This window comes from Carassius auratus, chromosome 2 (genome assembly GCF_003368295.1).
Source record: "Carassius auratus strain Wakin chromosome 2, ASM336829v1, whole genome shotgun sequence".
NCBI classification, from domain to species: domain Eukaryota; kingdom Metazoa; phylum Chordata; class Actinopteri; order Cypriniformes; family Cyprinidae; genus Carassius; species Carassius auratus.
In genome coordinates, this window is record NC_039244.1 from 18424226 (window position 1) to 18437371 (window position 13146).

The following is a 13146-nucleotide window of genomic DNA, read 5'->3' on the forward strand; positions in this document are numbered from 1 at the left end:
TCCGTCAGCAGCGATACGCAGATGTATAGAGGACTGAAAGTAACTCCTGTTCGAGACACATCAAAGGGAGAACAGTATCATGCGCGCCCGCACACACACAACTACCTGCACACTGCAGGCATACGCAACAGACACAAACACGTACATGAAACCAACTGAACCAAATTTAGCCTTTTGAAGCATGACCAGAAGTCACCGTCATTAAGGCGACAACAAGCACACATGCTCACAAGCAAAATGATTTATTCTACCATTAAGCACATCCAATCTGTATGAGAAATCATTGCATCTCCACAAATCTGCCACCTTATCAAACATTCAGCGCTGTGATGGTTTCAAACCACTAAAACACAAAGCACCGGCCGCGAGCGGAGACGCGCTTAACAAATCCCCACGGTGCGCGTCAAATGTCGGATAGGAAGAGGGGAAAAGAGCTATTGGATTTAATCACCTGTCATTTCCCGACTCACGGTGAGAAAAGCAGTCGCGACGGTGTCTTTGGATGCCATGACGTCCAGCGCCCTCTCCTCTTCCTTTCCTTATCAAGCAGTAGCAGCTATAATACTCGCTCGCTCTCAGCCAATGCCTATAAACATATCATACCGAAGAGAACCAGCGAGAGGAGGAGGAGGAGGAGGAGGAGGAGGGCTAAGAGAGGAGTTCACACACAAGTCTGCGTATATCTATGTAAAGCGATGAATTAATAAAGCAGATGCAAGGTTTGTGCCTGGATGAGAACATGACTCAAGTCCTTTTTTTTTTTTACTCATATTCAGTATATGAGATAGATAGATAGATAGATAGATAGATAGATAGATAGATAGATAGATAGATAGATAGATAGATAGATAGATAGATAGATAGATAGATAGATAGATAGATAGATAGATAGATAGATAGATAGATAGAAAGTACACTTTCAGGACTGTTTCACTTACATATACTTATTTAAGTGCACGTTGAAATAATGTCAAATTTTTAAAATGTTTTACTTTAAAGTAAATTTTAAATCATGTTTTAATATTTTGCCATGCTTTAAAGAAGTACGTTTATTTAGAAAGGTCGACAAACATCCTTAAACGTACTTGATTATAATTTTATTGCATATTACATTTAAATACATTTTAAATGTACTAAATTGCAACTTCTTCGATACAAATGTATAATTACAAATATATTTAAATACCTTTAAAACATTTATTTCAGTCCATACTTAATTATATTCTCTTAAAATTATGTACAATTCATTTATTTATTTATTTACTTACAAGGGGATAAGCTTTGAGGCTGATAAAAATATGCTAGTGTGCGCAAATTCGTTTACGAAATAAATTTTTAGCAGATACGCTGAACACATTTAAAATGTACAGTCTTTCTCTTATGGGAATACAAAACAAAAATACTGATGACTCACCCTGCACTAGACAAATTATTGTCCAATCAAATGCTCCCTATAATGAGTAGGTCCCTCCCCCAAAACCACTTGCAACAAACTAGCAACTAAAGGCTATAGGGCTAATAAATAAAAAAATAATAATAATAATAAAATAAAAATTCTAATATAAAAATTATCTAATATGCACCCAAACCATTCTATTCAACAGGAAATGCATTAAACGGTGTATTAAACAACTTACTCCAACAGCATCAAAACGGTCATGCACCTTGTTAGCAGTAAGTGACAGAACTCAGCATCTGCCTGATGGGTAATTGCTAGGAGGTGTTTGTGACAAGCATTTTGAGTCTATACAGTGATTCAGTCTTTAAAAACGAGTATTTATAGAGTGTCAATGTCCTTGGCAGTGAGAGAAATTGTTTCTTTTATAATAGAGTATTTTAAAATCCCTGTCACTCATAAAAGGATAATACAGGCAGCAAATGATGTCTGTGATTGGACAGAACTGTAAATGGCCCCCCCGAGGGCCATGGCACACTTTCTCTCTCTATGATGATCGCTATTAGTGCCTATAGTTCCCTCTACACACATTTCCTCTGTTTCTCTGTTGCTCTGGCACTGCTTGCTCTGTTGAAACAGTGTCTGCCCTACACTTGCCCCAGGCTGATTTTGTGTTTGGAAGGGTGGTGGCAGGGGGAAGGGTAGGGGGCGACTGGCTTTGGAGTTGTCCCTTGTCAACCCTCTGGGTCCTCGCCATGCTAGTCTAACTGTTGGGATAGTGGAAGAGTGCAGCCTGAAGGGAGTATGACAGAAGAGACTGACTAATGCTTAACAAAATATAGACACAGTGGGAAGAGGAACAGAATAGTTGTAATATGTGAATGATTTCCATTCAGATTAGCAGATATAACATGTGTAAGTACTTTCTACAAATTAATATAAGGACATGTGCAATAATTTCATATTTCACATTCAGGAAACGTTAAAAATACGGATTATGCATGCTGCTATGGTTTATATAAAATAGAGTGAAAATCCATTATAATCATGTAATGATTCATACAATACAAAGCATGGACTTTTTTCAGTCAAAATGCACTGCTTCGATATGCTTCTTTGGGTTATTTTTGGCTAAACTTGAGCTATTCATAATTACAGATGCTGACATAAAAAGGCCCAGTTTAAAACTTTATATAGTGCTGCCACCAAGTGTCTACATGCAAAAACCACATCCTTCCTCCAAATCCTGATTGACTATTACATACTGTATTTGTTTAATAATAACATGCATTTCATGACAGCTGCATGTGTAAACTCTACAATTTACAAACTACCTAAATTAAATGGAGAAGAAAGGCACATTTTTGTCTAATTTGTCACTGGATCACAAAGCCTCACATAGGAACCTTTCCCAGCCAGTCCGAACCCAGGATAAACAGGCTCTTTAAAAACAGTTTGGTGCTTATAAATGAGACTCATGTTGTCGGAAACCCTGTAAACACGGACACGTTCACAGCGCAATCCCCATGACTGAGCATTTCTTCCAAAAAGTGTACGCTGCTTGCCTTTTCTACGGATCCCTTGGTAGGACACAGCAATGCAGACCCAAGTGCCCCCGCCAATCTCTACTTCCCAATATTTAGGGGACCCTCTGAGAATTTCATTGCACAGGATTTGTGCCCTGCAGTTAAACCTCTGAGTGTGTTCAGGATAGTCCTGGAGCAGGTGCGTGGCTATCACCTCCCTGTTCTCATTCCTCAAGATGAGACTTTCATTTGCTGAGTTGGTATTAAAAGTGAGTTTTGATGCATCTGAGGTAGAAAAATGAAAAAATAAAATATTAGCAATATCAAGGTGGTACTTGCATTACTTGCCATATCAGAAAATAAATTATTTCCTTCTGTGTGTTCAGTTCTATATTGCAAACTTACACTGCAGAAACTCCTCTCGTGTCTGTGGTGGTGGTGATCTAACAATTCTAGTGTTTCTCACTGTAAAGAAAAATAGTTGAGGTGATTTGTACACATGGGTGCTTCTTAGGGAAGGCTGAAGAGTCCTTCTAGCCTGGTGTCCTTCTCAGCATTAAACACTAGAAAGAGACAGTCCAGTAATCGCAAGCATAAAAATCTTCATACTACCTAAATTCACGTTAAAGCGATGCTGTAGCCATTGCATACTAAAAAAAGCTTAGTGCCAACTCTCACCAATTCTTTTTTGTGAATTGGTATGCAAAGGATTGTGTGTGATCGGGGTGGATGCTTCAAAATAATTAAATTAAGGATGCAAAACGAAGGATGATTTCAAAGGATCCTTTAAACTGAAATGGCCGATGTCAGAGTTATGCAACCTTAAGATGCAGCCTTTTGACTGAGAAGCACCCATGTTATAATCATGAAATATATTTCAATTAAACTTCTACTAACCTTTTCTGGAAATTGTGAATAAGCTCATCTTGCTGGTCGCGTTTAGCTTTTCTATTAGCTCGCTAACTGCCATGGAATCAAGATCAAAAGAATTGTACGGATGCACAAGAAAGACAAATGTTTTTTTATACTCAGTCAGCAAAGGCAGAGACACAGCACTCTATAGAAAAAGAGAAGAGGAAAAAATCACCTTGAATGTGACTTGAACTTTTACTTGAAGATTCACCAGGCGTCCATTTCTGTTTCACGGCCATTTTCAATCACTCTACCTGTAAAAATCGAACATCATTGTTCGAATGAGAGAGCCGCTCCAGGTGTTGTAGATCAGCACCTGAGGACCTCATATTATTGATCTCCTGCTGTAGAGTGTTTATGAATCAGAAGAAAAATCTGATTTGCATCGCTGAAATAAATTATATATTAAAGTATTTATTTATTATTACCTCAGTGAAGAGTGAAAACTCCTCACATGACCGCTAACCGAACATCTTAACATAACAAACCAAATGCACATTGACGGATCTTTTTCTCTCTGTTCTGCAAAATGTAAACAAATGTGTACATATTTTCCCTCAAAATTTACTCAAGTAAGAGTAAAAGTACCCATCTTTAAATATACTCCAAAAGAGTACTAAAGTTTAACGAATATACCCAAAAATATAATGTACCCAAAAAGTGTACTTAAGTGTAACGAAGTAAATGTAACTCGTTACCACCCACCTCTGACCACAGGCTTTGCTATGTAGACAGAGAGTATAGCCTAATGCAAGTGCAAATGGAAATGCAAAAATTTAACAATAATTTATCATAGTCATTCTCACATCTATTCTTTTACATATTACTTCTGTCATATGTTTGTCCCTATTACTATCCATTAATCTTTCATCACTGTTCTCTTATCTTTGGTTTCTTTTTCATATGCCTTATCATTTCTGTTATCTCTATTTCTGCTGAATTCCAAAAACTCGTATGGCCTGTAAGAATCAATGCAAGGTTCTTTTGACTTACATTTTACATGAACTTGGTGAATGTGTAGATGATTATTTACTAATGCATCATGCGGCTTAGAGCAATAAAGGATAATGTCATGATAGGTGCCGGTTCTCTGGCATATTTACTGTAAAATTACCTGAAGCATCACTTCCTCATGTTTCTGAAATAACCAGCTCTCATTCAGAAACTTGTTGAACTGATTATATAACACAGGTACACTCATTCTCACCACACACAAACACACAACAGTGAATTAAATCAAATGAAAAGGAACTGATAAAATAAATGTATTTTTATAAATGTAATTTTTTTTTTTTTTTTTTTCATTTCCAATATCGGAAATTCAGAACTTGTCAGTTTACAGTTGTGGTCCTACCCTTTTTGACGTCATGGAATAAAAGTGAAACTATCTGTAAAGTTTTCAATTTCAGCCGCAGCACCGTGGAGGTATGTTGGTTGTCTTGTTGTGCTTACATTTATGTTATTATAATTATTATTGTAATTGTTACTAATTTTGGAATGCCAAAATTGTCTTCTTTTAGATTATCAAAAAAAAAAAATGTATATGTGTGTGTGTGTGTGTGTGTGTGTGTGTGTGTGTGTGTGTATGTATGCGGGTGTGTGCACTTTTAATAGTATAATACTATGGAATGATTTCTGTAAATGTGAATTATAAAACAGGAATTTCTAAAATAAAAAAGAAATACAAATTATGAAATTTAGGCTCATGCATGACAATGACAAAGTTTAAGGTCCCTCATGAAATGAAATAGAATTAAATAAGATGATTTAGAAGCAACAACTATCTAGAAATATGAAATGAATCAAAAGATGAATGATTTTTTTTTTCTTGATAACATTTTCTTGCTAATTATATATACAGTACAGACCAAAAATTTGGGCACACCTTCTCATTCAAAGAGTTTTCTTTATTTTCATGACTATGAAAATTGTAGATTCACACTGAAGGCATCAAAACTATGAATTAACACATGTGGAATTATATATGGAATTATTATATACATAACAAAAAAGCGTGAAACAACTGAAAATATGTCATATTCTAGGTTCTTCAAAGTAGCTACCTTTTGTTTTGATTACTGCTTTGCACACTCTTGGCTTTCTCTTGATGAGCTTCAAGAGGTAGTCACCTGAAATGGTCTTCCAACAGTCTTGAAGGAGTTCCCCGAGAGATGCTTAGCACTTGTTGGCCCTTTTGCCTTCTGTCTGCGGTCCAGCTCACCCCTAAACCATCTCGATTGGGTTCAGGTCCGGTGACCCATCACTCTCCTTCTTGGTCAAATAGCCCTTGATGCCTTCAGTGTGACTATACAATTTTCATAGTCATGAAAATAAAGAAAACTCTTTAAATGAGAAGGTGTGTCCAAACTTTTGGTCTGTATATATATACTCACTCCCATTCTTGTCTGAACTATTCCTTTAAACAAACCACAAAAATAACTAATGAATTGCAATATTTATCTGAAGGTTTGTTTACCAGACTGAGTACTGTCTTGAGAATACAACAGCAAGATGTTCCCGGTAGCTGTGCCCATGATGCCTTGTTGCACTTGTTGCATGTACACTGAGTGTTTCTTTGTCAACATGCAACCAATGTGGCATAAAGGCAGAAGATCTTACATAATGTACCATGGCACTACGCTGCGGAATGCGACAAGGATCCTGAACGAGGGCTTCTCTCCTTCATACGATGGCATGCTTGGACCTGGAGTCTATGTCACTAGAAGCTTTGAAAAAGCCTCACATTACCCTGTGCATTCAAATGGGGAGAGGCTTGCTGTTCTCAAACTCGTCGTAAGAGTGGGAAGGGTGAAGAGGATTGACTACCAAGGTCATCCTTTACAGAAGACCTGGCAAAGACATGGATATGACACAGCTTGGGTTCCTCCTAACTGTGGCATGGTGAACAGTGGCCTAGAGGAGAACTGTGTGTATGATCCAAGACGAATCACCGTGCTGGACGTCGTCCCAAATAACATATTCTGGTAGACTCTAGAGAACCAGCTCTGCCTAAGAGTCACGTGCAAAATTTTACCTTACCTCCCAAACAATATTTTTGTTTGGTTGTGACAAAGTCCACCGCATTTATCAGCAGTCTTATGCATTACCAGGGGAATGAGAGATGTTCAGGATTACCAGCACATTTGAAACTTTCAGCAACATTCTTATATTAATGATTTTTCAAATGTCAAAGCAATGTTTTAATTGCAGAAATAATACTATGAAATTATTTCTTGATTATGAACTATAAAACAGGGAAAAAATATATAGGCTCATGTATGAAAATGGCAAAGTTTAAGGTTCCTCCTGAAATGAAATACAATAAAATAAGATGATTTGCCTAAAAAAAGTACTCTTTCTTTCTTGAGAGCAATTTCTTGCTAATTTTAAGCATTGTGTTTGACTTTCTAATGAGTTGTGGATCAGTTTATGACCCCAGCTTCCTTTAGTTCCACCTCATCAACAGGTGAAATGGATTTCAGTCATTTTCATGGCATGGGGTTATCAAAGATTCACAGAGTAGGTCTTCCCCTCTGACAAAACTTGCAAGAGAGTTCAGGTGCCCAGTCCACAAAGGATTGGGAAGGATTATTTAACATTGTGCAAACCCACCCAATACTTTACTCATGAATTAACAACATTTTGAACATACTATAACAATAAAAAATGCCAGGCAACCCTGGTCTCTCATATGGTTGTCAACTTTTGAGTGTGAGAACAACTAAATAAGAAGGGTACACTACAATTTTTAGTATTCTGCTTTGCCAAAATGAATGCATTTAGGAGCCATTAGGCTATTGATGTTGTTACTCAAGGTTTTCATCATTTTACAACACTATTTCTGTAGCAAATAAAATATAAAAAAAATGTATGTCAATTTATGTCAAATTTCTGTAACCAAAGTGCCAGATTAACCAAATATTTAGGCTTATGACAGAAGTGACACAAAAGTTTGAGACACATAATGGAATACTTTTGATTTGGTAGCTATTGTCAATTTCTTTGGACCTGTGTGTGTCTTCTTTATGTCTCCCTTGTCTTTGTTTCAGCTTCAGTATAAATCTGTGTTTACAAGAATAGAATGGAATTTTACATGAAAGCCTCTTTGAATTTAACAGAATGCTTCTGTATAGCAACATGTTGAAAACTGCATAAGTCACATATGAGACACTCTTGAGAATCTTAACTTATTGTAATCACAGCATAACTACACAAGAAAAGGCTCATTCCATGCATACTTGTCTTGAAAGTTGGTGCTCCATGTGCAAACCTACACGACAAAAGTGAAGCATTAGAGGACCACTTTTTTAGAGATTACTTGCCAGGCTTGATATTCAATCAACAAAGCAAATTGTGAAAAATTTGATCTGTTTTGATCTGTTTCTCTTCTGTTTGACACATATGTGATGTGGCGTTGAAACAAATGTAGACAAACAATAGATGATAAAGATGTCAAGAGGTGTAACAAAAATGCTGAAAATCTTGTTTTGGAGTCTTCTCTTGCTGAAGCCTTGTGTATTTATGACTCAAGCCCCTATATGAAAATATTTAATTGCTGAGTATTTTTGAAACGCCTTTGAAAAATCTGTATTATATTTAACCTAAGCAAGACATATATTCTCAAGTAGAACCCAGAAAAAAATAATGACATCACTCCATTCTCGGGAAAACGTCTTTGTTAATCCACCATATTCGGAGGATCGTGCTGTCTTTCTACTATTGAGTTTAGATCAGTAATTTGATTTTCTGTTGTGATTGTGAAAAATGTCATCATCGTATGTCATTCAAGCTGCATCAAGAATTGCAGTAGTAACTCAGATCATCATTCTGAGAAAAAAACTGGAAAGGTAATATGTTTTATTGCTGTATTATACTGTAGTAAATCTATTTCAGACAGGACCACTTTGGTAAGATACTTGAGTTTATTAAACACAATTTATCTAATAATGATTTGAATTTTGAATAAAAAAAAAAATTCAGTGTTAACTAGAATTTGTGCATGTCTTACAGACTCCTTCAACACAGCATGTTAAGCAACTGCTGTTTTGACATATTTTGTTAAAAATAGAATCTAAGCCTATTCAGTTAGTGTACTGTAGCAATGGTCATTTAATGATTACATACACACAGCTGTGATTGTTCATACCACAAACTAAACTGCATCGATAAGAAATGTGTTGTCTTAAGAAAAGCACTCAACAATGCCTTGACTCTCAACAACAATTAACATTATTGATAAAGTCGACTTTCCAAGTGGAAACAAATAGCAGTTACACAAAATAAATATGAAAGAGTTTCCATTTGTATTTCAAAACAACTACCAATATCATTATTGTCATCATTTTGTTGTTCTTAATATTTTATTTTATTATTGTCAAAAAAAGTAGTGATAAAATATGACAAATAAAATCAACAGGAAAGAAGACATACTTTTGAGTTGGTTTCTATTGCTCTTTTTTCTTGCTATTAAAAACTTCTGTACATGTGTCTTTTTCAGTTTCAGTTTCACTATAAATAGTGGCATATGAGTCACACAGAGCATCTGTCATGTGAAATTATCACTGCATTGGGGGTTTCTGGACTACATACATAAATGCTCATACAATGCATACTTTCAATCAATCAATCAATCATCTTTTGTAGCTCCGTGCACCAATTTACAAGATAAAAATGAAAGTGAGGAGCTTCTCATTTTTAGAGGTTACTTGCCATGCTTGGTATTTAATCATTAAAGCAAATTGTGAGAATGTCAACAAGTCTAATTCAAATGATAATTCTAACCAAAATACTGAAAAGCTTGTGTTGTACTTTTCACCTGCTGAATTCCCCTGAAATAATTTGATCTCCAGCAAGAAGAAACCATTTCACATCACATCAGTGGTAAACTGACAAGGTTGAAAACTGAATGGATTATTTGGTTATACTTCACTTAACAGGAACTACTTGTAATGAATCTTATATAGAGTACCCATTATGTTTTTGAAGTCCTATTTTCTTTTTAGTAATTAAATAGTTTTAAAAGAAGGACACCATAAAACTCAAAAGATAAATCTAAAAATACAGTAAAAAAGCTTTATAGACAGATTCTTTATGCTTTTATGACTCAAGCTTCTAAACGAAAATATTTGATCACTAAATAGCTTTAAAAACTACAGTCTGTATTGCGTTTGATGCAGCAAGACAGGTATTCTAAAGCAGAATACAGAATAAAGTGAAGAATGCATTCAATGTATATTTAATTACATTGGTCATATCAGTTTTCCACAATTTAAATGACAGTTTGTTGGAAGGTTGCGTTTAGAGTTTTCTATGAGCTTATTCAACTTCAGTGAAAAGTTTTTAAAAAGTGTATTCAAGCTTTATGTTTTGATTAGCATTACACACCTTAATGTCACCTCCATGAAGATAGGATAACATAACATCTTTAAATTATTCATTCATTGAAATGCTAAGACAAAGGAAATTATTATTATTATTATTAAACTTCCTCCTTCAAAGATTCAAGTTTCAAGATTCAATTCACGATTACTTTGATTACTTTTGTTTCACAACATTCAGTACTTCTGGTCGGACTATGAGATGGTGGACTGCAAAGCACTATTCATCACTTAGCATCACAATGTCACAACTGCACAACATATATCACAAAGAAATAAGAATAATCTGACCAGAGCAGTGGTTACGCTCAATTTATTGAGCTCTGAGAAACGCAGACCACCAGCAGCTTTGGCACATGATGTAACTGTGACATTATGAGCCAAATACGAGAATATAATTCTAATAATAGTTTCAAGATCTAATTTTGTCAAATTATGCAAAATCTGCAAAAAAGTTACAAAATTAACAATTTCTAAAACAAAGGAGTTTTAGATTTTCCAAAAATAAATAAATAAATAAACCTTTACAGAATATGACAGATAGGACACCATAGGACTAGCAACAGTGAACCCATCTCGTCTCAGCCAAGAAGCTGACACATTAGAAAGTTTGCCCTTTGTCTGGTTTATTAAGGCTTGGATCATTGGTCATACATATTTAAACCCATTTAGTGTCTAATATTCTAAGTAATTATTCAAATTAATTCATCTGCCATATTTTGTCTCTCAATAACAATACGTCTTTAATTATTAAAGGGATATTTCACCCACAAATGAAGATTCTGTCATCATTTACTCAACCTCATATCGTTTCAAACCTGCAGGGGCCAGTATGTGACTGCGGCAGGCTTACAAAATCCGTTTTATTCCTATTGTGTCCATTAGATGGCAGCACCATCTTGTAAACTAGATCAACAAGGACATTCCTCTGGATAATGTTGTTAATGTTGTTAATGTCTGAATATTAAGTGCATTGTATCTGAATACTCCTGTCATGTGCTCTGTTACTCAGTCCTCAACCATTTCTGTCAGCTTAAAGTGAAAGTGACGTGACACAGTCAAGTATCAGGCCCTGCTTTTAACCCATCCATGTGAACACACAGCCAGAGCAGTGGGCACCCAGGCCACAACTTCCGAGTGCACATAGTACACATAGTACTACACAACACAATCTGCCACTCCAGTTTCAGTCTGCACAAACACACACACACACACACACGAGGAAGCCAGGAGAGCCATGCGGAGCATCAAGGAGAATTGGGTAATATTTTCTGTAGATTTTTCTTACACTGCAAACAAGCATGCACTATTTGAAATAACCAAAACAAACACCTACCCAAAAAGATCACATCTCTATATTGATAGCTCAGCCCCCAAATCATGAGTAGAAATGCCCCTTACTGGTGATTGGCTGCGTGTGTTTAGGTGCTCAATCAGATCCACTTATAGGCAGCTTTTAGCTTTTCTTAGCAAATCGCTTGCACCTTTAAACTGATTTAAGGATGCTCTAAACCCCTTTAAAAAACTTGCGCGTATTATCATTCTTATGTTTGTTCATACATTCCTCATTGGGTACTATTGGCTGTCACCACAATGATTTTCTATCCTTGTAAATATTAAAGCCACCACAGGGGTCCACTTAAGGCAGTTGGCTGTGCAACTACAGCCTTAGGACCTGCATGAAGTATATTTCTGCTGTCCCTGTCAACCCACTGCCTCAGTGGGCCAGGTATTTAGTGTTCTAATTATCAAGGTTGGTGGGCATTTTGATGTCCCTGAGAAAGCAGTAAAAAAAATGCAAAACGAGAAGTACTTGAAGTTAGCATGTCTTGTGGATGAGCTGCACGTTGTATCAATTCTGAGTCGTGCAGGATTGTAGGGCAATTCACCAAATTAACATTTAATGAGGACAGTTTGCAGTTAATGTATTTATGGTAAATTATTTTTGTTCTTATTGTTGATGGCATATTTCTGTGCTCCATGTGATCTGTGAGAAATGTTTTTCTGTCTATGAAAAAAAAAAAAAATTCTACTTTTAGAAATAAGCCATCTGTAGCATCACTGCAGAAGTTATCTTATTTGTATGTGGACGTGTGCTATGCTCTGACACTCTGCTCATTTAAATCTACTGTGCATTGCTCAATAACCTGAGAAGTGCCTCCATGGCCCCTCCCCTGTCTACGTCACTGCTGAGTATCAATTCATTATGTAACTCAAGGGCAGAGCGTGCATTCATAATCTCACTCTCCGCAAATCTTTTTGAATCCCTCTCCTGATCTAAGTGAATTTGGAAGCAATTACACTCTGTCTCTCTCATTCCAGTCTACTATTTCCTACGTCAAGCTTCGCGAACATAATTAAACCAAATTTAATCTAACAGGATATGCGCTGGAGCTCATGAATAATTAACCAGCCTCGAATCAAAAAGGTTGCAGTGCTTGGCTTGTTTATTTGCAGGCACTTGTGGGTATACTCTAGCTGAACACAATCACACACACACACACACACACACACATTGCAGGACTGAAGTGAACGATAAGCAGGCTTGACTCGCTGGTGCAGTAGTTTGAAACGGCCTTATTTTCCCCGCTTTCATCAGATGAACTAAGGCTTGTCAGGCCCACTAATAAATCCCTCTTATTTTATGTAATCCAGACTTCAGATAGAACGAATTTCAAGGTGAACCTTGCGGTAAACTTTTGTCTGTCTTAAAGTGCAATCTGAACTCTCAGCTTCCATTATTGACCTTTAGATGTAAGTCTGTCAAACAGCTTGGGAGTAAGTGGACTAGACATTGTGTTTACTCCCTGCCAACTCTGTCCTTGTTTGAAGAGCCTCTACGGACATCTCCAAAGCCAGCACTTTCATTTACTCAGCAGAGACAAACACAGACTAGAAGACACACACAACAGCCAAAAGTTAAAAAAAAAACATA

General features: G+C 36.3%; 2 protein-coding genes across 4 annotated transcripts in view; both read right to left on the reverse strand.

The window, feature by feature from the left end:
• Positions 1-617, reverse strand: part of LOC113118816 (capping protein, Arp2/3 and myosin-I linker protein 3-like) — a 43470-nt gene extending 42853 nt beyond the window's left edge. For 2 of the 3 annotated variants that reach the window (XM_026288233.1, XM_026288226.1), the window contains exon 1: positions 452-616. In XM_026288233.1, the coding sequence (XP_026144018.1) occupies positions 452-509 (58 nt within the window). In that variant the 5' untranslated portion in view covers positions 510-616. Of the gene's footprint in view, positions 1-451 lie in introns of all 3 variants that reach the window. The other variant, XM_026288242.1, reaches the window with a different exon arrangement.
• Positions 618-2764: 2147 nt separating this feature from the next.
• Positions 2765-4192, reverse strand: LOC113040770 (tripartite motif-containing protein 16-like). The gene is made up of 4 exons (XM_026199029.1): positions 4010-4192; positions 3820-3885; positions 3328-3387; positions 2765-3207 (listed from the first exon to the last, which is right to left on the reverse strand). Exons 1-4 carry the CDS (start codon positions 4071-4073, stop codon positions 2765-2767), a joined length of 633 nt encoding a protein of 210 aa, XP_026054814.1. The 5' UTR covers positions 4074-4192.
• Between the last annotated feature and the right edge of the window lie 8954 nt (positions 4193-13146).

What these genes read in the sequence shown, in the direction of transcription:
- LOC113040770 (XM_026199029.1), bottom strand. Translation starts at nt 4,073, where the DNA reads ATGGCCGTGAAACAGAAATGGACGCCTGGTGAATCTTCAAGTAAAAGT. An exon ending in AAGTTCAAGTCACATTCAAG is followed by an intron (nt 3,886 to 4,009) that starts GTGATTTTTTCC and finishes ATTCCATGGCAG; the next exon opens with TTAGCGAGCTAATAGAAAAG. An exon ending in ATTCACAATTTCCAGAAAAG is followed by an intron (nt 3,388 to 3,819) that starts GTTAGTAGAAGT and finishes TTTTCTTTACAG; the next exon opens with TGAGAAACACTAGAATTGTT.